The sequence below is a fragment of the Suncus etruscus genome, chromosome 16, assembly GCF_024139225.1.
Source record: "Suncus etruscus isolate mSunEtr1 chromosome 16, mSunEtr1.pri.cur, whole genome shotgun sequence".
Classification (NCBI taxonomy): Eukaryota; Metazoa; Chordata; class Mammalia; order Eulipotyphla; family Soricidae; genus Suncus; species Suncus etruscus.
The window spans coordinates 33568813-33594859 of record NC_064863.1 but is presented as its reverse complement, the minus strand read 5'-3'; the positions used below and the strand labels follow the sequence as shown (position 1 = coordinate 33594859).

The following is a 26047-nucleotide window of genomic DNA, read 5'->3' as shown; positions in this document are numbered from 1 at the left end:
GTTGCATGAGAGGAAATTGAAGAAATAAACACTTGCATGCTGCATTCATGGAGCTATATTCCCACTCCTATGTTGCATGTTTTAATGCAGAGCATTTCTGATAGACTATTTCCAAATAAAATGTTTCTAAAGGAAAGAATCCAATATATTTGGTTCCTTACCTTTCTACAAGTTACAGGCTTCTGACTAAAGTGTCATTAAGTTCAAGGAAGGCTTCAAAATACTAAAAACGCCAGAGTGAAAGATGGGGCCAAAGAGATAGTCTGGAGTAAGGTTGTTACCTTGAATGCAGCTGACCCTTTTAAATTCCATTCTCTCTCTCTCTCTCTCTCTCTCTCTCTCTCTCTCTCTCTCTCTCTCTGTGTATAATTTATATAAGAATAAAAATGATCCAAGTACCCTCATGTTTTTCTCATCACCCAAAGAGAAGCAAAATACACATAAATCTTTGCATATTAAAGATAATGATCAGGGGCCGGCGTGGTGGTGCTAGAGGTAAGGTGCCTGCCTTGCCTGTGCTGCCCTAGGACGGTCCAGGGTTTGATCCCCCGGTGTCCTGTATGATCCCCCAAGCCAGGAACGACTTCTGAGCGCATAGCCAGGAGGAACCCCTGAGCATTACAGGGTGTGGCCCAAAAACCAAAAAAAAAAAAAAAAAGTTAATGATCAATGTACATTAGTTTAAATCCTCTGAAATTATAGGTAATGATATGCTGTGCCTACTCAATATTTTTCTGAGGAATAAGAACCATAGTCCTTACAAATTATGGAGCAGAAATATTTGCTTTAAGAACCAACAACTCCTTTTAATATCTAGCCTTGTGCAGTATTATTGATAAAAACAACTAAGTCCAAAATAAAAATTAAAAACAACTAAGTCAAAATTAACTATATTTCAAGTGTAGTCTCATAATACTAAAAGTATATCTATTTTCTTCTTTTATTTTGGGGGGGGGGGTTATATCCCAGTGGTGATCAGGCTCAAAGACTACATAGGATGGCCAGGACCAACTTGAGTTAGTCACATATAAGGCAAGCACCACAGTCCTAGAAAATGTATTTTACAGATGAGTACATGGCCGTGAACTAGCTAGCATAGCACATGAACCTTATCATACTGGTTCACTGTGACTCTGCACAATGAGCCTCTGTTTCTGAACAACAATTCCTTTTGGCGAATTGGGAAGAACAGTAGTCAATGTCATTGCTGAAATTAAATATGCTAATTTAGAAGAGGTCATTGCTTCAAGATGGGCACATAGAACAGTGGGTGTTTAATGAATACAAGCTATTCCAGGCTAAGTTCTGTGGCACCCAGTAGGCTTTGCTCTCATGGTTCTGATAATGGTGCGATAGATGCGGTGGCAGTAGCGTGTGTGTTTAAGATTTGAAAAAAATCAAAGCTGGAGAGATACTTTTCTTCCATACAACTTCTTAGGATCTCGTGTTCCCTTAAAACTGTATGCAAAAGTCATTCCAAATCACAATTCAGTTGCTTATTTATTCATTCAAGTCTTGTTTACATCAGTTTTCCGGGTTACTGTTTATCACACGGAGAGGCACCTTGGCTTGTTTCAGGCAAGTTTCATTGCTGTTCCTCGAGGGACAGTATGCTCAGGACTCAGAAATTACTCTAGGGTGGACTCAGGAGACCATAAGAGATGCTAAAGATTCGATTCAAGTCGATGTGTAAGGGAAGTGTACAACCTGCTGGGCCATCTCTGTCTCTTCCATCTTTTTCTTTTTTTTCCCCCTTGCATGGTGAGACACATTTGTTGATCCTTCCATCTTTTTGTTTTAAAAAAACACACAGGAGTTACCGACAGCCCTTCAGAGTGGTGGATTTCAAGCTGTGGGTGTCTGATTCCTTGGCTTCAAAAACCTAATGCGGTGGGTCGAAATTATTATTTAAGAAATAACAGATGGCTGGTGAGATACTTCCGGTAAGGCTCTTGCCATGGACAGGGCCGACTGGAAACTTGCTTCCAGTATCTCATAGGGTCCCCCAGCACTGCCAAGGGTAAATCTTGAACACAGTCGGGTGTGACCTAAAAACCTAAATTAAAAATGGGGGGGGGGGAGCAGTGGCACAAGCAGTAGGGCATTTTGCCTTGCACGAGCCTAACCTACTCCAGCATCCCATATGGTCCCCAAAGCCAGGTGTGATTTCTGAGCGCATAGACAGGCCAAACCCCTGAGCGTCACTGGGTGTGGCCCCAAAACAAAACAAAACCAAAAAACAAGAAACAAAAGAAGAAATAACAGGATGGGCTGGTGAGATACCTTGGGTAAGGCTCTTGCCACAGACAGGGCCTATCAGGCCTTGCTTCTGGTATCCCATAGGGTGCCTCAGCACTGGCAGAGGTAACTCTTGAACCCAGTCGGGTGGGACCTAAAAAAATAAATTAAAAAGAAAATGGGGGCCGGAGTGGTGGTGCAAGCGGTAGGGCGTTTGCCTTGCATGTGATTTCCTGGAGTCCCAATGGTCCCCCAAGCCAGGAGCGATTTCTGAGCTCATAGCCAGGAGTAACCCCTGAGTGTCACCGGTGTGACCCCAAAACAAAAACAAAACAGAAAACAAAACAAGAAATAACAGGTTGGGCTGGTGCGATACCTCGGGTAAGGCTCTGGCCACAGACAGGGCCTACCTGGAGGCTTTGCTTCCGGTACCCCATAGGGTCCCTCAGCACCGCCTGAGGTAACCCTAGAACCCAGTCGGGTGTGACCTCAAAACCTAAAATAAAGAAAAAAAAATTAGGGGCCGGAGAGATAGCATGGAGGTAAGGCGTTTGCCTCTCATGCAGAAGGTCATCGGTTCGAATCCCGGCGTCCCATATGGTCACCCGAGCCTGCCAGGAGCAACTTCTGAGCGTGGAGCCAGGAGTAACCCCTGAGCACTGCCGGGTGAGACCCAAAAACCAAAAAAAAAAAAAAAAAAATTAAAAGTTTACACGTGCCAGCGAAAAAGCCGCAACGCGCCGCCTTCCCCGGAAACGGATGCGGGAGGATTCGCGTTCCCGCAAGCCTCAAGTCCTCGGCGCCGATGTTGCTCGCGATGGAAATCTCGCGGCGTCTCGCGAGAGCAGCCGCACGTCGACTTCCGGGTAGTATCTGGGCTCGCGTCGGGCGCCTCTACCCTGGGGCGGGGCGGAAGGCCAGCTGCGTTGACGGCGGCGCGTGACGTCATCAGCAGGCGCCGCCCGCCTCTCTACCTCCTTCCACTTCGCGGGAGAAGTTGTTGGCGCCAATGGGTCCCGAGTCTTGCTAACGGATTCCCCAGCCAGGCCAGGTCAAGCCCGGCCGCGCCTTCATCTCGGGCTGCGATGGTGAGCTCGGGTTCGAGGCAGTGTGGCTCAGGGGCGTGGGGCGCTGGTGAAGTGGTGGACGGGGTGCTGCTGGTATAGGGATTCTGGGGAAGGCCGGCGTTGCATGCATGCATGCATGCATGGGCCCGAGGGGGTCACATACTCGGCCCTGGGGTTGTAGCTGGCCTCGGACCCTGGGCTCCAGCTCTAGGCGGACTTTGGCCTTCTGTGGGGCTTGTGCATCACTTGTTTTTTATTTCTTTAATAAAAAAATAAAGGAGGGAGGAAGGCCAAGTGTTGAAGCTCATTTTCCTGTCCTCTGTCTCCTTATGAATTCTGCACCCACCCAGCGTTGATTTTTCCTTTGGAATCACTAGGAAGAACTTAACATTGACTTTCCTCACTTGTGGCTGAGTTGTTGCATGGCCTTCCACTTTTGTGAGCAAAAGAACGCTCACACAACAACTTGTGTAGGGAGGATGTGAAGATAACCTCAAAGGAATGAACTTAACATGACTTCCCTGACTTGTGGCTAAGTTGTCGCATGGCTTTCTACTTTTGTGAGCTCACCCAAGAGCTTGTTGTGTAGGGAGGATGTGAAGGTAACGTGTTCACAGACCGCTAAGGAATGACCTAGTTAGCCTGGTTGAGATAAACACAATGACTGGAAACAGATGTGAAGCATTTGACAGCTGTCATCGTTTTTTTTTTTTTAATCACCCGATGTTATAAAACCACCACCAACCTTAGAGAGTGTATTAAGTTGAGAGGGAAAGAATTAGACACTTCAACATCCACACTGGCACAGCAATAGGTGATGTAAAATATTCTAATTTAAAAGGCAGTTTAAGTTGAAGAAAAAAGATTTTTAATGATCAAACACATTTACCTCCCTCCTGCCTCATTCTTAATTTTATTTGATGCCATGTCAACTCAAGGCAGCGAAATTTATGCCAGCCTTGTAGTCCTCGATGTTCCTTCTCAAACAAGGATAAAATAATGATACTAGCCACTGACCTGATCCTGACTATCTCCTTTAGACGAATTATGTGTGCTATTAGTTTTGCATTATCTTTTTATATTTAGACCTCATAGGAAACCATTTTTACACTTATTATCATAAGTCTTTTAGAATTGAAACACTTTAATAACTTTGAATGAACTAGAATTAGAATCTCAGTTTTTGCTGATCACTATTTTCTACTATCTCCTTAAAATGATCATCTGTACATTTTGGACTCCAGATGCTATAGTTTTGTGGAAAGCTGGTGTGATTAGGAGTCTTTGAAAGTGGTATGAGAACAGCAGAAGTCTCTGCCATTGACTAACTTGGTGGTTTGAAGGCAAGTAAAAAGCCTCAATTTCCTTATCTGTAGAAGAGGACGGTGAAGATATGGTATATCTTTCTTCAATATGTTTTGAGAATTAAACATGATATCATATATAAGGCTTCCATTCTGGTTCCTAGAATATGGGCAGGTTTATGCAGCTGTATAGTTAGTTGCCAATGGGATACGAATATGTGAGGCTTCATATATCTCTGAGGCTGTCAGTTACAGTGCACCAGGGCTTGGATGCTCATTGCAGGATGATTTTGGGACTTAAATACTTTCTCCTTCAGTCGTCCTTTTCTGTTCCTGGTGCAAATGAGAAAAAGAAAGCCTTTCTCAGGAAGGATCTAGTCAAATGGTCAGTTTTGCTGTCAACAGTTGTTAATGGTGTATAAAGTCGCTAAGTTTGGATTATGTTGGTATTTAATTCTATAGCACAAGAATTAGCAATAACCTGAACCACAACTCCATTCTGATATATATTGGACATTTGTGCCTGCTATGGGACCTCAGCCCCAACTGAGGGTTTCATTTCCCTTCGTTAATGTGGTAAGTGGTATGCAAATTTCCTGCCCACCATAATTTGTGGGCACCTTCTTTTCATCTGAGGGGATTTTGCATTTTCTAAAGCCAGAAACCTTGCTAGATGGTAGCTTATTTTTCTTTTTTTTTTCTTTTTGGGTTTTGGGCCACACCCGGCGATGCTCAGAGGTTACTCCTGGCTGTCTGCTCAGAAATAGCTCCTGGCAGGTACAGGGGACCATATGGGACACCGGGATTCGAACCAACCACCTTTGGTCCTGGATCAGCTGCTTGCAAGGCAAATGCCGCTGTGCTATCTCTCCAGGCCCAGCTTATTTTTCTTAACTATTTTCCAACTAAATGTAATAATGTTAATGTTTTCAGAATATAGGCTTCAGTGCTCTAAATATTAAGAGTACATACTTTGCATGTGAGGGATCCTGATTGGTTTTATTTATTTATTTTTCGTTTTGGGCCACACCCAGTGGCTCTCAGGGGTTACTCCTGACTGTGCTCAGTAATCGCTCCTGGCAGGCTCAGGGGATCATATGGGATGCTGGGAATTGAACCTAGGTCCATCTTGGGTTGGCTGCATGCAAAGCAAACACCCTTGTTTCTACCACTGTTCTATCTCTCTGGTCCACAGACCAATTCTTGTTCAATGTTATCATTTTCAACTATCATTGGGACTTTGGTTTTGATCCCTAATACCACACGGTCCTCAGAGCACTACTAGGTATGGCCCTGGTGGCTTCTGAGCATCATTGATCAGAGCATAGTTGGGAGAGACATAAAACTTCTGGTTCTCACATGCATATTGCAGGAACATACTTAAACCACTTTAATCTCAGTACCTCCTCCTATAGGCAGGCAGATCTTCTAGACCTGGTCTCCACTTCATACTTTATCCACAGGGCCAGTAGCCTGCTAGCTATTTCTCTATTCTAGTGCCCCCCAAATTACCTCCAATTCTTACTAACCCCAACTAATAGTAAGGCATTATTTATCTCTTTATTTCCCACTTTAGTGTACAATTCATCATTCACCAGAACTAGAAAAGCAAGCACACTTTTTCTTTTTCATTCTGACCTCCATCAAATCAACCTGCTTCACATATTGTCAGCTTCATTCTAACATTGCCTGAGGGAGGATTCTTTAACTTATAAAATAAGTCCTTATATGGAATTTACTCTGTACCAGCAATGATTTAAACACTTGGAAAAGGCATGCTAATTTCATTGATATTCACATAATAAGAGCCCTATACAGTTTTGTTTCTGTATTGGGGGGACTCTTTTAAGTGGTACTTAATGTGTCTCAAGGCCACTTGTGGATATTTTCACCCTGAAGATGTAGTGTTGCTTAGGCCTTGCAGTGCTGGAGAGACCCGATCCACACATCAGGTGCTTAAGTGTCTCAGGAGGCCTCTAGGGCTGCCATCAGTGACATGCAAGGAAACCTAGTGGTGCTTGAAATTAAACTGGGTTGTCAGTTGCCTTAATCCTTTTACTGTCTCTGGACCCCAAGGAATTTTTTTTTTCGGGTGTGGAGAGGGTGCTCAGGGCTTATTCATGGCTCTGTGTGCAGAGATCACTCCTGGCAGGAGCCCAATAGTAGGACCAGAGACCATGTAGGGTATTGGGGATCAAACTCATATGGCCACATGTAAGGCAAGTGCCCTACCCATTGTATTATCTTTGCCTCCTATGAAGTTGTTAACCTTAGTTCTCTGGTATGAAAATTGAGTATGCCAACAAGACATTCTCTGGGAAATTCTGAAATTTAGGATACTGTTAAATATAAAGGGCAAGAGAGATGCTCAGTTTGGCTAAGTGCAGGCTTTGCATGTGGAAGGCCTAGGTTTAATCTCTGACATTGTTCAACGTGGCTTTCTGAGCACCACCCATGAGCATTGAGTTGGGTGTAGTCTCAGAGAGTACCACTGGGTTTGGCCCCAAACCTCTGTATTGAAATGCTAAGAGAAATCAGTAAAACGGGGGAGAGAGATAACTCAACAGGCTAGAGCTTATGCTTTGCAGGTAGCCCAGGTTTGATCCCTGACATTACCTGGTACTGAGCATCTAGGTCTGTTCACATAATAACTAAAAAGAAAGGCAAACAAAACAAAACAAAACACCTCCCCCCAAAACAAAACTCTGTGGGCTGGAACCATATTATAGTGGGGTGTGTGTGTGTGTGTGCGCTTGTCTTGTATGTGGCCGACCCTGGTCTGATTTCCAGTATCCCATGTGATTTCCCAAGCACCACCAGGAATGATTCCTGAACATAGAGCCAAGAGTAACTCCTGAGTATTGTCTGGTGTAGCCCCAAATCCTTCCCCATAAAACCCCATCAAAACTCTCCATACCTCACCTCTTCCAGAGGTGTAACTGGCATTTATTTTTGCAGCACGTTAAAACAATCCCAGAAGGGATTGTAATATGCATATGAGGAGATAAAATACCAGATTGGGCCAAATAAGTGAATGTTATTGATAGGTATCAAGAAGGTCCAAAGTGGGAGATATAAACCTATCAAGTGGTTGGAGATGAGGAAAAAAACATATACAGCAAATATTTCTAAACTCACACATCATGTGTCATAATGATCTTAAATTGAGAGGTCAAAGTATAAAAACTAATAAATATTTAATGTGTAACCAAAGACTTTTACATTCTTTTCAATTCTGATAAGCTCAACCAACAAACAGGTCATATATACCCACCAATATGTGTAAAGAGGGTCCAGAGCTACAGTACAGCAGGTAGGGAGTTTGCCCCATACATGGCTAACCCTGGTTCCATCTCTGCCATCCTGTATATTTCTCTAAAAGCAATGCCAAGAATGATCCCAGAACACAGAGCCATGAGTAAGCCCTGAACATTGCTGGGCGTAGGCCCCAAGCCCAATAATATAAAAAGAATAGTCCAAAGGTTAAATCTGATATCTGACTTAAGAATTTTACACCTATTTCCTTAATCCAGTCAAGGATGAAAATGGTCTTTTCCTCACCATCTTGATTGCAGTTTCCCTGGAAGCTGATATAGATTCTGGAGTGAGTGAGGAAGCAGATTTTTCCTTTCCCTGTAAACATCTATTAGTACTTTTGTTCTCTTGAAGGGCTTTATTTCATTTGTATTTTGTTTCTTTCTTTCGGTTTTTTTTTTTTTTTTTTTTTTTTTTGGTTTTTGGGTCACACCCAGCAGCTCTCAGGGGTTACTCCTGGCTCTATGCTCAGAACTCGCTCCTGGCAGACTCAGGGACCATATGGGATGCCGAGATTTGAACCACCGTCTTTCTGTATGCAAGGCAAACCCCTTACCTCCATTGCTATGTCTCCGGCCTCTGTATTTTGTTTCTTATGCTCTGTTTTTCTAAATTCTGAAGACCAGGCCTAGAAAGTCAAATGTTCTCCCTGAGGACAAACATTCTTTTTTTTTAAACAAAATGAAACAAAACCCAAAAAACAAAAATGAGTCATTGTGAGTTACAAAGTTGCAGTTATTTGTGATTGAGCTTCTGGTGCATAGTGCTACAACAACAATCCCTTCACCAGTACCCACTTACCTTAACCAGTGTGCTCAGTTTCTCTTCCAACCCCCAGTCTGCCTCTATGGTAAGTGCTTCTCTTGACCCCTTTCAGCATCCAGACCTTGTCCAGAGAGACTACTTCCCTTGCATTGTCTTAGTGGTTCCTTTCTAACCTTTTCCCACCACCCTTGTCTTCTTTTCTATTGCCTTTGGTATTATTAGTTACTCCCCCACTATACTTATCTCCTTCTCTTCCCTCCCCTTCCTCTTTCACTTCCCCTTCCTCCTACCCTCCCTTCCCTCCCCTTTTCCTTTCATCCTCTTCCCCATCACCCTCCCCTTCCCCTTTTTCTCCCCTCCCTCTTCCCTTCCCTCCCCTTTCCTTCCCTTCCTATCTTTTCTTGCTTTTGGGTAATACCTAATGGTGCTCAGGGGTTACTCTTGATGCTCCTGGTGGTATTTGGGAAACTGTATGGGATGCCGGGGATTGATTGAATCTGGGTTGGCAACTTGTAAGGCAAATGCCTGACCCGCTATGCTATCACTCTACCCCCTGTTCTTCTTTCTATCCCACATATGAATGAGATCCTTCTGTATCTGTTCTTTTGCTTCTGACTCTTTTCTACTCAGTATGGTGCTTTCCAGATCCATCATTGTATCAACAAATTGCATGACTTCATTTTTTCTTATGGCTGATATTCCACTGCATATGTGTACCATAATTTCTTTATCTAGTAGTTTTCTGTTCTTGGGCACATGGGTTGTTTCCAGATTTTGGCTATTCATTCAACTATAGTGCTGAATGAACATAGAAGTATGGATGTCTTTTTTGTGTTGTATTTTTGGTTTCTTAGGGTATGTTTCCAAGAGTAGAATTGCTAGGTCATTTGGAAGCTTAATTCATAGTTTTTTGAGGAATGCCATATTGTTTTCTCAAAAGTTTGGACTAATCGACATTCCTACCAGCATTGAATGAGTATCTCCCCCAATTTACACCAGCACTTTTTTTTTTTAGGTTTTGAGCCATACCAGGCAATACTCAGGAATTGTGCTGGGGTCAACTATATGGGATGCTGGGAATCAATCTCAGGTCAACCTTGTGCAAGGCAAGCTCTTTGCCAGCTGTAAATGAACTGGCCTCATTTAGGTTTTTTTGTTTGTTTTGTTTTTGGGTCACACCCAGCAGTGCTTAGGGGTTACTCCTGGCTCTGTGCTCAGAAATCACTCCTGGCAGGCTCGGGGGACCATATGGGATGCCGGGATTCGAACCACCAACTTCTGCATACAAGGCAAACGCTTTACTTCCATGCTATCTCTCTGGCCCCTAGTTTTTTTTTTTTTTTTTTTAAATATATTTTGTGATATCTTGTTACTTAGATTTGCATTTCCCTGATGGTCAGTTATAGAGCTTTTTCTCATGTACTTTTTTGAGCATTTGTATTTTTTCTGTTTTGTTTTTATTTTTGTTTTTGGGCCAGACCCGGTGATGTTCAGGGGTTACTCCTGGCTATGCACTTAGAAATTGCTCCTGGCTTGGGGCTCACCGCTCTGCCATTTGTATTTCTTTGTGGAAGTTTTAGAACAGATGTTCTTTTAGCTTCGTCATTCCAGGCTCCAGGAGTAGTTTTTGATTCATGGGAGGCACTCAGTAAGCATCTTTGTATAGCTGTGGATGAGCACGTGAATGAATAATTGAAGGAAGGAAGCTGATGATGCAGGTCCTTATTATTCTTCTTAGGACATGCTATTGTTCGAAGGTTTTCAAGACTATTTTTCTCTTGCTGACATCTTCCTCAAGTTCTTGAGGCCGGATTAGACTGTTTTTTTAGTAATATCAGTTCTTCCTATAGTGATAGCTCTTTTTTGTTTTTGTTTATTGTTTGTTTTTGTTTTGGGGCCTTACCCGGTGACGCTCAGGGGTTACTCCTGGCTATGAACTCAAATTGTTCCTGGCTTGGGGGACCATATGGGATGCCGGGGATCGAGCCGTGGTCCATCCTAGATCAGTGCTTGCAAGGCAAATGCCCTACCACTTGCGCCACCTGTACAGTCTCATTCCTATAGTTATATCTCTTTTATAAGCTAAAAATAGGTTTTAGGAACCTGAGAGAAAGTACAGTGGTTTGGAGACAATTACCTTGTACATGGCTGATCTAAGTTTGATTCCTGATACCCTATATGGTCTCTTAAGCCCACCATGCAGAACCAGGAATAAACCCTTGAGCGCTGCTAGGTGTGACCCAGTTTTTCCCCTACTTTCTCCCCAAACATAGCCTTTTTGGTGGGGGTTGGGGCCACACTTGCTGGGATCCTGTGACTATACCCTTTATTTAGGGGTTCAGGTCCTTGTTCACTTATTTCTTCCCTATGCTGGGTATTGAATCTGTACCTGGAAATTTAAGAATTACTTTTAGCCTTTTAATGATCTGGGCCTAAAGTAATTTTTATTGTATCTGAATTTTTAAAAAAGTAATTTGGCCGGAGAGATAGCATGGAGGTAAGGTGTTTGCCTTTCATGCAGAAGGACGGTGGTTCGAATCTGGCATCCCATATGGTTCCCCTGTGCCTGCCAGGGGTGATTTCTGAGCATAGAGCCAGGAGTAACCCCTGAGCGCTGCTGGGTGTGACCCAAAAACAAAAAGTAATTTGGTTTGGGGGCCAGAGAGATAATAGAGCAGGTAGGGCATTTGCCTTGCATGTAGCTGAACTTGGTCCCACCCCTAGGCATCACAAGCCCCCATAAGCCCTCACATGGTCCCCTACAAGCCCACTAGAGGTGGGGGGGGAATCCCTGAGCTCAGAGTCAGGAGTAAGCCCTAGGTATTGGTGGGTATGTCCCAAAACTAACAGCAAAAATGTTTAAAATCAATTAAAAAAAAAGTGGTATCCTACTCAAAAAGGTTTTTTTTAAAAACCACAATATTTAGTAAAACAGGAAAATGCCGTGTTATAAGTCAGTTATAGAAGGTCATCTTTAATCTTTATTTTTATTATTATTATTTGATTTTTGGACCACAACTGGCGGTGCTCAGGGGTTACTGCCGACTCTGTGCTCAGCAATTATGCCTGGCAGGTTCTGGGGATCATATGGGATGCCAGGAATTGAATCCTGATCGGCATGTGCAAGGCAAACAACCTATCCACTATATTATCTCTTCAGTCTCCTTAAAATTTATTTGGGTGGGGGCGTTGAGCTACACTTGGCCCTATTTTTTTTTTTTTTTTTTTTGTTTTTGGACCACAGGGCTGATGCTCAGGGGTTACTCCTGGCTATGTACTCAGAAATTGCTCCTGGCAGGCTCAGGGGACCATTTGGGATGCTGGAATCGAACCCAGGTCTGTCCTGGGTCAGTCGAGTGCAAGGCCCTACCGCTGTGCTGCTACTGGCCCCAACACACTTGGCACTATTTAGGCCCTAAATTTTAGGGTTTATTTCTGGGTTTGCTGAGGAATCTCTCTTGGAGGTACTCAGGGACTTTATGGGTGCTGGGGATTGAACTGGGGTCAGCTGCTATCCTTTGAACCCCTTACTTTAAAAGTCTTTTTTGGGAGGGTGGCACTCAGGGGTTATTCCTGGTTCTGTGCTCAGAAATTGCTCCAGGCAGGCTCAAGGGACCATATGGAGTGCCAAGGATCAAACCTTGGTCTGTCCAGGGTCAGCCATGTGCAAGGCAAAAGCCCTGCCACTGTGCTATCCCTCCAGCTTCTAAAATTTTTAAAAACAAACAACAAAGTCATAGCAAAATAAAATTCCAATTTAAGATTTTGTAGAGGGGTGGAGCGATAGCAGAGCAGGTAAGGCTTTACCTTGCACAAGATCCACTTGGGCTCAACCCCTGGCATCCCATGTGGTCCCCTAAGCATGCCAGGAGTGAAAGATTTTGTAAAGGAAAATAAAAGCCCAGTGTTTGAGAATATTTATACTATGAATTTCCCTATTTATATAATCTAGAGCTTGTGTTCCTGAGAGCTTCGGTGTGAGGATCAGTGATCTGCAGAATGATGTCTTGGGTGCAGCTGTGTGCAAGGCAAATATCCGAAACACTATCAGTGCAATTTATTTATATATTATCTATGACATTGTACCTCTTTGTATTAACCTACTAATGACTTTTATTCTTCCTTCCTTTCTTTCTACATTTGGTGGATTATCTTATTGACTTGTAGATACTTTTTATATATGACATAACTATTTTCAAGTTACTGGCTTGAATTTAAACATTTGTTTGTAACATCTTTTAGGTTTAAATCAGATTTAGTCAAATCTGCCTTTTTTATTTTACATAGTTTTTAGACTGTGTTTTGTTTCAGAAGGCCTTCCTTTTGCCAGGATAATGAAAGTAAATTTTGAAATGTGCTCTTTTCCTACTCATACACTCACTCAGCAAGAATTTTTAAGTGTGGTGTTGAGATTCATGATTGGAGAGTATAACCAGTCAGCAGACTTGCTCTTCTGCAGTTCATGAAATCTTGGCAGACTTGGAACACAGACGGAATGTTGCTGGGTGGAGAGGCAGGTGAAGAGAATGGGCTTCATTCTCAGACCACATTTTTTAGTGTATTCTGTTTTTTTTCATCTCTTATTTTATTAAAAATTAAAAAAAGTTAATCACTCCTGGTAGGCTCAAGGGACCATATGGTGGTGTTGGAGATTGAACCTTAGTTGGTCTGATCAAGGCAAATGCCCTACCTGCTGTAGCTTTGCACTAGCCCTGAAGAATGATGCATTTTCATGTTTGCTGCTTCCGTGGCATGTGTTTAAAAAGTCACAGCCATGGATGCATTAAGTGGTTCAATGGGAGGTCATTTGCCAGGTGTATGTGGGCCTCCCATGTTCTCTCAAGAACCACCAGGTGTATCTGACAATAGTTCCCAAACAGGTAGAGTAGTGTCCGTGTTGTCCGAGTGTGTGTGTGTGGTGCGTGTGTGTCCCTAAACAAAAGCACTACTGCATAAAATCACTTGGTAATTTCAGGAGTGAAAGTCCGTTGTGAAACTTTCATTTCCTGAAGCCTTGCTAAGCCTCCTCTCACCAGGGCTTCCAGGAGCCTGTTGCTTTTGTTAGTGTCCAAGCTGTGCTCAGGAGGCATCAGGACCACCACTTTCTGGGCTCTGCTGTGTGCTGCTCCTTGAGGCTGTCTGTGTTGTGGGCCACCAGAGCTATGCCTGGCAATGTGCAGGAACCATGTATTGCTGGGGCTGAACCTGGGCCTCTAAATGCAGGACATGTGCTGTAGCCCTTTGGCCCCCTCCCTCGCCCCATGTCCAGCTCTTTATTTTGGGCCACATTCAGTGATGCTTACGGCTTCCCTCTATATGTAGGGATCACTTCTGGCAAGCTAAGAGATGCCAGGGATTGACCTTAAGTCACTGTGTGTAAGGCAGATAGATGCCCTCCCTGTTGTACTATTGCTCTGACTCCAATGTTCGGCTCTTCTAAGCTCCAAGCAAATGTTTCTGCTTCCTTGCCTTACATAGCATTTCTCAGAATTTGATTTTTCTAGGAAGGATTTGGATTTGTGACTTTTTTCTTTTCTTTTCTTTTCTTTTTTTTGGTTTTTGGGCCACACCCAGCAATGCTCAGGGGTTACTCCTGGCTGTCTGCTCAGAAATAGCTCCTGGCAGGCACGGGGGACCATATGGGACACCGGGATTCGAACCAACCACCTTTGGTCCTGGATCAGCTGCTTGCAAGGCAAACACCGCTGTGCTATCTCTCTGGGCCCCGATTTGTGACTTTTTTACAGAAAAATTCTAAAGAGTTATGTAACCAGGGTACTCTTTAATCTTTTTTTTTTTTTTTTTTTTTTTGGTTTTTGGGTCACACCCGGCATTACTCGGGTTACTCCTGGCTATCTGCTCAGAAATAGCTCCTGGCAGGCACGGGGGACCATATGGGACACCGGGATTCGAACCAACCACCTTTGGTCCTGGATTGGTTGCTTGCAAGGCAAACGCCGCTGTGCTATCTCTCCGGGCCTGTACTCCTTAATCTTAAAAAAAAAAAAAAAAAAAAAAAAAAAAAAGAACTGAACACAGGGACTGGAGCAAAAGCAAAGTGGTAGGGCCTTTGCCTTGCATGATGCTGACCCAGGATGGACCCAGGTTTGATCCCTGGCATCCCATATTACCTCCCTGCCCCAAGCCTGCCAGGAGCAATTTCTGAGTGTAGAGCGAGGAGTAACCCATGAGCGCCACTGGGTGTGACCCAAAAACCAAACAGAAAAACGGAACATACCTTGTTCGTTATTTATCTGTTTTGGTTATTGCTAAGCCACAAAGCTATTTGTGTGTGTATGTTTGCATGATGCACTGATATGGGCATTTCACCCCCCCCCCCCCCCCCCCCCCCCCGTCTTTCTGATATTGTTGTGATGGGTTGGTGTCATTCACACTTGGTTGTGGATGCTGATGTGATGAGAGAGCAGAGCTGCGGAGACCAAGCTCAGTTCATATGGGTAGAATGTGAATAGACCTGGGGTTGAACCCTTAAGGAACCACACATCAACAACACTGATACTCTTTGCCACAAGAGGCTTCCTACGCTCCATAAAGAGGTATTATCAATCCTGCCTCATGATAAGAAAACAGACTTCCAATGGAAATAACTTCCTCCAGATCATACAGATAGAAAGTAGTAGAACAGTGACTCAAACTGAAGTTTTATGATGCTAAGGTCTTCATAGTTTCTTCAAAACTAAAACTTAAAAAACAGACTAGAAAAGAATATGTATGCATAGCATAAGAAAAGTGAATAATTTCAATTATGAACTACTTTATAATTTTTTACCAATTGGAATTCAATGGTTTAATACATGTAGGTTAAAGAGACTACGATGAAAAAAAAAGAACATTTTTCTTTTCTTTTTTTTTGTTTGTTTTTGGGCCACACCCGTTTGACGCTCAGGGGTTACTCCTGGCTATGTGCTCAGAAATCGCCCCTGGCTTGGGGGGACCATATGGGACGCCGGGGGATCGAACCGCGGTCCTTCCTTGGCTAGCGCTTGCAAGGCAGACACCTTACCTCCAGCGCCACCTACCCGGCCCCCATTTTTCTTTTCTTTCTTTTTCTTTTTCTCTCTTTCCCTTCCTTCCTTCCTTCCTTCCTTCCTTCCTTCCTTCCTTCCTTCCTTCCTTCCTTCCTTCCTTCCTTCCTTCCTTCCTTCCTTCCTTCCTTCCTTCCTTCCTTCCTTCCTTCCTTCCTTCCTTCCTTCCTTCCTTCCTTTCTTCCTTCCTTTTTTCTTTTTTTTTTTTTGGTTTTTGGAGCTCACCTGGGGTGCTCAGGGATTACTCCTGGCTCTCTGCTCATTTCTGATGGTGCCCTATGGTAGGGGATCATATGGGATTTCAGGGATGGAACCCTGGTTGGCTGAGTGCAAGGCAAACACCCTACCAGCTGTGAGTACTTTTCATTAGACTTTAGATTACCACATAAAGAAAAAAATTTCAGGGTCTTAGATATTACATTCTTTTTTTTTTTTTTTTTTTGGTTTTTGGATCACACCCGGCGATGCTCAGGGGTTACTCCTGGCTGTCTGCTCAGAAATAGCTCCTGGCAGGCACGGGGGACCACATGGGACACCGGGATTCGAACCAACCACCTTTGGTTCTGGATTGGCTGCTTGCAAGGCAAACACCGCTGTACTATCTCTCCGGGCCCAGATATTACATTCTTGAGTGATTGGAATTGTGAGCATTTTTCATAACTTCAGGAAGAAGATCGTAGTTGTCTTTTCTTTTTCTTGCTGTGCTGGGGTTGGGGGTATTTGAGCCACATGCTGGGAGGTAATGCCAGTTATGGGCCTTTGATTGTATTTTACAAATTGCTCTTTACAAAAACTTCACTTGCTAATTATTTCCCTGCTCTTGGCCTTAGAATTCATGTTATTTCTCATTAGGGTAATTCTTTTTTTTTTTTTTTCCAGTGATGGTCAGAGATTACTAGTGGCAGTACTTTGGGTACCATATGGAATGCTGGGTATTGAATCCTGGTGGATGGCATACAAGGCAAGCTGCCTACCCCCTTTATTATTGCTCTGGCCCAGGGCAATTATTTCTAATCAGATCATTAAAAACACTTTTTGGGGGCCACACCCGGCAGTGCTCAGGGGTTACTCCAGGCTCTTCTCTCAAAAATCACTCCTAGTAGGCTTGGGGGACCATATGGGATGCCGGGATTCGAACCACTGTCCTTCTGCATGCAAGGCAAATGCCCTATCTACCTCCATGCTATCTCTCCACCCTGAAATGTACCATTTTTACAGCTGAAATTAGAAATGTGAGGTGTTTTTCTTATTTCTGAATCTCCCATTTTTCTTTTAGGATATTCGGAAATTTTTTGGGGTTATACCAAGTGGAAAGAAGCTTGTAAGTGAAACTGTGAAGAAGAATGAAAAAATCAAGGCTGCTGAAGAAATCACAAAAGCCAAGAGAGGAAAAAAGGAAATCAAGGTTGGTTTTACAAGTTTAGCATGGTTGTGTATAAAAGGTTATATAGGCTCAGCTCCTTGGTTGGTATATTGGGGGCCTTGTCAACTTTGGATGTAGCTCATTTATTGAGGAAGAAGAAAAATAGTCTTTTTTCTTTAAATTTTTGGGGGGTTGGAGGGAAGAATTGGGCCATATCTGGCCATGCTTAGGTTTTACTCCTGGCTCTGTGCTCAGAGATTATTCCTGATGGGGCTCAGGGGACCATATGAGATGCTGGGGATTGAACCCCCCAGTTGGCCATGTGGACTGTATTATCTTTGTACTATGTGGCCCATAGCCTGCCTTAATTTTGGTCCCTTCACTTCAAGCTGGTAATCTTGTTGCCTGTAGAATCCTATGAAATTTCTACCAGAGATGATCTAGCTGTACTCAAGATGCGATTGAAAAATACATTAACTTTTGCACTATGTGTATAGGTTTCCCCGCAAACTTCAGCTCTTGTATTCTTTTATTTTTTGACCACACCTGGTGATGTTCAGGGGTTACTTCTGGCTATGCGCTCAGAAATTACTCCTGGCTTGGGGGACCATATGGGACACCGGGGGATTGAACCATTGTCTGTCCTAGGCTATCGTGGGCAGTGCAGATGCCTTACTGCTTGTGCCACCGCTCCGGCCCCTCTTGTACCTTTTTGCTTAACCATTCAGTTTATATTTTTCTTCTGCATTTTGCCTATGCCATCCCTTGGACCATTTTGTTTATGAATTTCCTAAGCTAAATAGCCAACTTCATCATCCATACGCTGTCTTTCCCTTAGCCCTGGAATATAATTCCACTGAGGCCTTTGCTGTTTTAGGCCAAAATCTCCTTCCCTCTATTTCCAAAAAGCTTTCATGTGTCTGAAGCCTTATCAGTATTTCTTCCACATCCTGCTTGTGTGATACATGTATTCTATAAGACGATAGTCTTTCTCTTTAGTTTTCTTTTCCTATCCTAGGACCTTGCTAGAAACTGCTTTCAGTTCCTTCTTTTTTTTCCCTAGTACTTCTTTCATTGCCTTCTTTCTTTTCTCATAGGTACCTCAGAGCCCATTCAGTACCTAGTCCTCTTCCATTATCATTTTCAAAGCGACTTTCTTGTTTTGCATCTTTGTTAGAGAAACACTCCACTTCTCACCAACAAAGGCTGTGTAGTGAGGGTTCTTCATAGAATAAGAATAAATATTCTACACATGTGTACATGTATTATACTTTTATTTTTATTATTAAGTCTTGGTATTTGGTTCATATCAGGTGGTGCTCTGGGCTTACTCCCAACTCCATGCTTGGTGATCACTTCTGGCTGGGCTTTGGGACCATATGAGTTGCTGGAAATTAAACTCATGCATGCCACTTGCAAAATTACTGTCCTGTCCACTGTACTATCTCTCCAGCCTCAAAGAGTATTATTTTTCAAATAATACTCACAAAACAGTACTCTGGACTCCAGGGGCCACTTCCTGGAGTACTTGCCCAATTGGGCCTATAGTATAATGTGAAGGCCTGAGGATGTGGTGTCAGGAGTCTCCAGGGCTATACCTGCTGGTGCTTGTGGGGAATCCTGCTGTGTTAAGGATCGAACTGTATGTACCCAGGACTTTTATGCCATCTTTTCAGCCCAGAAGAGATTTACTTTAAGGAATTCACTTATGATTAGGGAAGCTGACAAGGGCAAAGATGGAGATGGCAGCTTAGGATAGCTGATGTGTAGGTCTTGATTTGGAAGACCTATGAAAGGGAGCCAGAGTTAATTCTGATGTGAAAGTTGGTAAGCTGGAGACCAGGCAGAGCCAGTGTTTCTGGTTGTGGTGAATACAGGAGAAACTGTCTGCCCTCGCTTGGATGTAGTGGGAGGAATAATGCTTCTTGTGACAGGGTCAGTCTTTTGTTCTTTTGAGGTCTTGAACTGATTGGGCAAGGCCTGCCCATGCTCTGGAGGCTGGTCAGCTGCATGCAGCCAGTCAGCTGTTTGCTGAAATAATTAGGCATCTTGTGGCCCTAGTCAGATGAATATAAGAGTCATTATAAGCCATGTTTTCTTATAGCTGTTCTGTCTAGGTTGCCTTGAATGGTTGAATGGGGACTGAATTCCTGTATCAACTTTGACTTAAGGCTGTGCACTTAAGAATTATTCCTAGTGCTGCTTAGGGCACCATATTGGATGCTGGGGTCAAACCCGGGTTGACTTCCTGTAAGGCAGGCACGCTACCTGCAGTACTATAACTCTGGCCCCAGTTGGCTGTACCTCTTGACTATTGAAGGCTTTTATTTATTTATTTATTTATTTATTTATTTATTTATTTATTTATTTATTTATTTATTTATTCATTCATTCATTCATTCATTTATGTTTTTGAGCCACACTCGGTGATGCTCAGGGATACTCCTGACTATGAGCTCATAAATCTCTCCTGGCTCCTGGCTTGGGACGCTGGGGGTGGGGTCGAACCTCGTTCCTAGGTTAGCGCGTGCAAGGCAAACGCCCTACTGCTTGTGCCACCACTCTGGCACCACTGTTGAAGTCTTGATAGTGTTGATAGTGCTGATGTCTTTCGACCATTTCAGGGTATTTCATGAGACAAATGAGGACAAAGGACGAAGTTTATGGGAAGAAATGGGGCTCCCATTTGCTCCTTTACCTTCTGAGATACCCTCTTCTCTCTCTCTCTCTCTCTCTCTCTCTCTCTCTCTCTCTCTCTCTCTCTTTCTCTTTTAAATATTATAGAGGCCAGAGTGATAGCACAGTGGGGTAGGGTATTTGCCTTACACGCAGCTGAACTGGGTTTGATCCTCGGCATCCCATATGGTCCCCTGAGCTTGCCAGGATCGATTTCTGAATGCAGAGCCAGGAGTAAGGCTCGAGTAACACTGGGTGTAGCCCAAAAACAAAAACAACAACAAAATTATTGTAGTTGCTTCTAATTGTCCTCTAAATCAACAGTGCATTGATAACATCATGATAGCAAGTTACTTAGCATTTTTTCTTAATTTTACCTCCTTATTGAAAGTTATATTGGAAAGCATAGAAACCTAATACTCCTGATTGTTTAATTATTAAGCTTTTGTTGGCTTTCTTAATGTATTTAGGAGAATTTGACTGTATTATACATATTTGTCTAACTATAAAACATTAACAATACCTGTGACAATGTTATTGATGTGATGTATATTGAAAAATAATGCTTCCTGCCTTGGTTTGCTTCTCTTTTCATCAGATATTGTGCATAGATAGCTTCATATATAGCATTTGTAATTCCCATATTTTGGAAGTAGTGCCTTGTATATGGTTTCTTTTTTTTTTCCTTTGGTAGGACATTGATTATGTTGCTTATGGAACTGCAGAGTACTATTATTTTTTTTTTCTATAATTCTTTCCCATTCATTGCTGGCTTATTCTTTTATTTATTTATTTATTTATTTATTTATTTATTTATTTATTTATTTATTTATTTTTGGTTTTTGGGCCACACCCTGTGACGCTCAGGGGTTACTCCTGGCTATGCACTCAGAAGTTGCTCCTGGCTTGGGGGACCATATGGGACGCCGGGGGATCGAACCGCGGTCCGTCCTAGGCTAGAGCAGGCAAGGCAGGCACCTTACCTCCAGCGCCACCGCCCGGCCCCTATTTATTTATTTTTGATTATTGTTGTTTATGGAACTGCAAAGTGGTATTATTTTTTTCTATAATTCTTTCTCATCTATTGCAATTATTCTGGCTTATTTTATTTATTTATTATTTTTGGTTTTGGGGTCACACCTGGCAGTGATCAGGGGTTACTCTTGGCTCTGTGCTCAGAAGTCTCTCTTGGCAGGTTCAGGGGACCATGGGATACTAGGATTCGAACTACCGTCTATTCTGTGTTGTTCGCATGCAAGGCAAACACCTTACCACTGTGCTATCTTTCTCACCCCTCTAGCTTATTCTTGAGCCATATCAGGGTATTATTGATATTATGAATTGGGTAATTCTTCATTGTGGAGGGCTGTTTCATGCATTGTAGATGGAACTGGATTCTATAGTAAGCGAGGTGCCAGTATATTCCCTTACCACTCTTGACAAGCAAAAATACCCTTGGGGAAGGTGGTGATTTTTCTCTTCGTTGAGAATCACTGAGCTCAAGTCTTACGAGGTAAAAAATGGCAAATGTCTGTATATTTCTGGTGTGCTCTAATTATACTACGATGTTTATAGGTAAATACTTGTAAAGAAGATGACTTTAAACAGAAGCAACCAAGTAAGAAAAAGAGGATCATCTATGATTCAGGTAATATTTCTTCTAGGACCTTTACATTAAAAAAAATTATTTTCTAAAAAAATTTTTTATAAAGGGTCATACCTTGTTACCAAGTGGGCTTTCCCCCAGGAATGCGAAAGATTATGTTTCCACAAAGGAAATCAATATTCTACCTTATCAACAGAAAGAAAGATAAAAGGTATCAATAGAGTGCAGAAAGCTTTTGACAAAATTCTGCTTTCATTTATGATGAAAATGTTCTCTAAAATTGGGATAGAAGGAACTGTTCCTAACTATCCCTAATATAAAGATTTAGGTAGGAGAAACTCACAACTAAAATTAGCTTCCAAAATGGAAAGACATTTTGCATCTAAGGACAGGTTCAAGATAAGGTCACACATTCTTATTGCTATTGTTCAATAGTATTGGAGTTCCTTGTAGGGAATTTGTCAGGAAAAAATAAATAATAGGAGTTTGTATCACAAAAGAAGTAAAATTGTCGATACTTGCAGATAACCTGGTAATGTACATAGAAATCTCTAGATTATAAAACAGCTAGAAATAATAGACAGGTATTGAGTTCAGTGACAGGCTACAAAATCCATACATAGAAATCTGTTGTATTTTTACACATAAACAAGAAATAGAAAAGAATGGAAGCAAGAAAAATGCTCATTTACAATTATGACCAAAAAATTAAGTTTCTAGGCATGTGGACTCATAATAGAACGGAAATGTATTGGATAGCCACAGTCACTCCACCCACCCCAGCCCACTGTGTCTGCCATGCCTGGAATAAGAGGTGTTATAGCTCTTTCGATTCTCTCTTAAGAATTAAAGGTGTATCCTGAACATTAGGATAGCAAGTAGTACATTTGCCTTGCTACAGCTGACCCTTGGTACCCCATATTGACTTAAAAAACATATTTTAGGGGCCGGAGAGATAACATGGAGGTAAGGTGTTTGCCTTGCATGCAGAAGGACGGTGGTTTGTATCCTGGCATCCCATATGGTCCCCCGAGCCTGCCAGGAGCAATTTCTGAGCGTAGAGCAAGGAGTAACCCCTGAGCGCTGCCGGGTGTGACCCAAAAACCAAAACAAACAAACAAACATATTTTAAAGTTGAGGTGCCACAGGCCAGAATGATAGCACAGCAGGTGGGGCATTTGCTTTGCACGTAGCTGACCTGGGTTCTATCCTTGGCATCCCTTATGGTTCCCCAAGCCTGCCAGGAATGATTTCTGAGTGCAGAGCCAGAAGTAAATCCTGAGCCCTGCTGGGTTTGTTGTGCTCCTCTCCCCAAAGTTAAGGTGCCATGATTTACTGTTACGCATAATTGAGCTTTAGGTATACTATGTTCTAGCACCAGACTATCACCAGTGTCATCTTCTCCCCACCTGTGTACCCTGATTCTTCCCCCAACACCCATGCTTGAACCCTCTTTTGGTAGGCACATTTTTAAGTTTGGTTGCTATGGTTTGGATCTTTTGCTTTCTGTGTAGACGACTCTGGGGTTTGAATGTACAGCTTGACTACTCCTTACTCCACCTATGGACCAGAGGTCCTTGCCCTTCCCTTTTTATCCACTGCTTCTATCTACCCCCATCTCTTCATTTTTTAAAAAATGATTCTTAGGGGCTAGAGAGATAGCATGGAGGTAGGGCATTTGCCTTGCATGCAGAAGGACGGTGGTTTGAATCCCAGTATCCCATATGGTCCCCCAAGCCTGCCAGGATCGATTTCTGAGCACAGAGCCAGGAGTAACCCCTGAGCACTGCCAGGTGTGACCCAAACTCCCCTCCTCCCCACATTTGGTTCTTAAAACTTACTACCTCCTTCTCCTTCTTTTTGCTAATACTGTGATAACTGGGACTTGCTCTGGCATGCTGCTCCCCAAGCTTTGCATTTCTGTTGCCAAAGTTTTTGATAGAGGCTCTGAAAAGCCTGCATGTTACAACTGAGGTGCTCCCAAGATGTCACGCCATGTCTTGTGGTATGAGCAGAAATCACTGGATCCTGAGGTGGCAGGTGGCAGTGACCAGATCTGTAGGATCCGAAATTCATCTGCTTGTAAGGTCTCTGTGTTAAGCCCCTGCGCTTTGGATTGACTTTCTGACAGACTTTTTTCTGTTTCAAGCCTCTCAGATTGTGGTCCTTTGTTATCTTAACAATTAAAAAAGAAAACAAAGTGGTTTAACACTAGGTCTAATCTGAGAGGTCAGAGGAGATGCGGTTTTGAAGTGACTGGGAAAAGTACCTGGAGGAATTGGTTAGTGAGTGGTAACTTTCTAAAAACACATGATTGTATTTTCCTTTCAAAGCTTTGTTTCTCTTGTAATCTACAGATTCTGAATCAGAGGAGACTGTGCAGGTCAAAAATGCCAAAAAGCAAGCAGAAAAATTGCCATTGTCTTCTAAGCCTGGTAAAATTCTGCGACGGGAACCAGTTACGTACATTTCAGAGACAGGTAAGGGTCAAGGACCATGTTTTGTGTTTCAGAGACAAATAGCTTGTGTTATATACTCATGCTTTCTGTTGGTGTCTAAATGTACTAGTTGACTTTCGTGGAATTATGTTAACAGGAAAACTAAATAAACTGTGGCATTTTCTATGGGTCAGAGGCCAATTACAGTTCAAGGAGTTGGCTCTTGGAAATTTTTAAATAAAAGCTTTGGGGATTAGAGAGATAGTGGGTTGGACACTTCCCTGCACACAGCTGTCTGAGGTTCAATATCTGGCAACCCATTTGGTTCCCTTGAGCATTGCCAGGAATAATTCCTGAGTGCAGAACCAGGATTAAGTCCTGAGGACCTCTGAGTATGACACAACAACAAAACAATAGCAAATGCTTTACAATTGAGTCATATTATTTGAAATCCTATCTCAAACTATTTACTAAAATACTATTGGATTGTTTTTAGGTTTTCTATTGCATTTAAAAATCTTGAATATTTGATATATACATAATTTATATTTATGATTTATAATTCTGCACAGATATAACCTTAGTTTTTTGTATTCTCTGGTGACAGTAAATATTTTAGCATTGCTTTTAAGATAATTGATTTGGGGAAGAGAGATAGTATAGTAGGTAAAGCACTTGCTTTGCATATAGCTATCTAACCTTGGTTTAATCCTGGCATCCCATATCTTTTCCCAAGTACCACCAGGAGTAATTCCTGAGCGCAGAGCCAGGAGTAACCCTTGAGTATTGCTGAGTGTAGCCCAAAAACTAAAAAGAATAAAAGGAAAATTGATTTGCATTTGTACTTAATTTATTTCTTATTGTTTTGACTGTTTGGAAAACAAAGGACATTTGTAAATAATGGTAAGGGATTGGTTTATAAAGAACAAGTGAGATGAATTGGAAATATTTGTTTTGAGGGCCTTAGTGATAACACAGTAGGTAGGGCATTTGTCTTGCATGCTGTCGACATGGATTCAATCCCTGGCATTCCATATTGTTTCCCAAGCCTGCCAGGAGTACCTTCTGAGCACAGAGCCAGAGAAACCCCTTAGCACCACTGGGTGTGGCTCAAAGAAACCAAAACAATAAGAATAAAGAGTGAATTCTCTTTCATTTAAAAAAAAAATGGCTTGGCCGGGCGGTGGCGCTGGAGGTAAGGTGCCTGCCTTGCCTGCGCTAACCTAGGACGGACCGCGGTTCGATCCCCGGCGTCCCATATGGTCCCCCAAGAAGCCAGGAGCAACTTCTGAGCGTATAGCCAGGAGTAACCCCTGAGCCTCACAGGGTGTGGCCCAAAAACCAAAAAAAAAAAAAAAAAAAAAAATGGCTTGAGCTGGAGAGATAGCGTGGAGGTAAGGCGTTTGCCTTACATGCGGAAGGAAGGTGGTTCGAATCCCGGCATCCCATATGGTCCCCTGAGCCTGCCAGGATCAATTTCTTTTTTTTTTTTTGGTTTTTTGGGCCACACCCGGTAACGCTCATGGGTTACTCCTGGCTATGTGCTCAGAAGTTGCTCCTGGCTTGGGGGACCATATGGGACACCGGGGGATCGAACCGCCGTCCGTCCAAGGCTAGCGCAGGCAAGGCAGGCACCTTACCTTTAGCGCCACCGCCCGGCCCCAGGATCGATTTCTGAGCATAGAGCCAGGAGTAACCCCTGAGTGCTGCTGGGTGTGACCAAAAAAAAAAAAAAAAGGCTTACTTAATGGGCATCATTCAGTCACCACAGTTTATAAATTTGTTAGGATAATTTTAGAATTAATATTATTAGCAAGCTTCTTTTATTACTTTCTAGAGTTTTTGGAGAGAAAGTTTTCTTGACAATAATCCAGCAGGTTGGAAAATGGTGGACACATATTTGCAAAGTTGTTTTTTGTGTGTGTGTGTGTGTGAATACCTTTTTTTGTTTGTTGTTGGGACACACTTGTCTTTGGGACCCCAGTCCAACTCAGGTGTCAGTCCTGGAAGGATTTTGCTTTGCTTGTTCAGCCCAACAACAGCTTTTTTTTTTTTTTTGGTTTTTCGGGCCACACCCGTTCGATGCTCATAGGTTACTCCTGGCTAAGCGCTCAGAAATCGCCCCTGGCTTGGGGGGACCATATGGGACACCAGGGGATCGAACCGCGGTCCTGATCCTTGTCTAGCGCTTGCAAGGCAGACACCTTACCTCTAGCGCCACCTCGCCGG

At 42.9% G+C, this 26047-nt stretch overlaps 1 protein-coding gene across 1 annotated transcript in view; it reads left to right on the top strand.

The window, feature by feature from the left end:
- Positions 1-3208: 3208 nt before the first annotated feature.
- Positions 3209-26047, top strand: part of RFC1 (replication factor C subunit 1) — a 74097-nt gene continuing 51258 nt past the window's right edge. The window contains exons 1-4 of the mRNA XM_049790105.1: positions 3209-3326; positions 17012-17140; positions 21350-21422; positions 23738-23860. Of these exons, the coding sequence (XP_049646062.1) occupies positions 3324-3326; positions 17012-17140; positions 21350-21422; positions 23738-23860 (328 nt within the window). The 5' untranslated portion in view covers positions 3209-3323. The remainder of the gene's footprint in view (positions 3327-17011; positions 17141-21349; positions 21423-23737; positions 23861-26047) is intronic.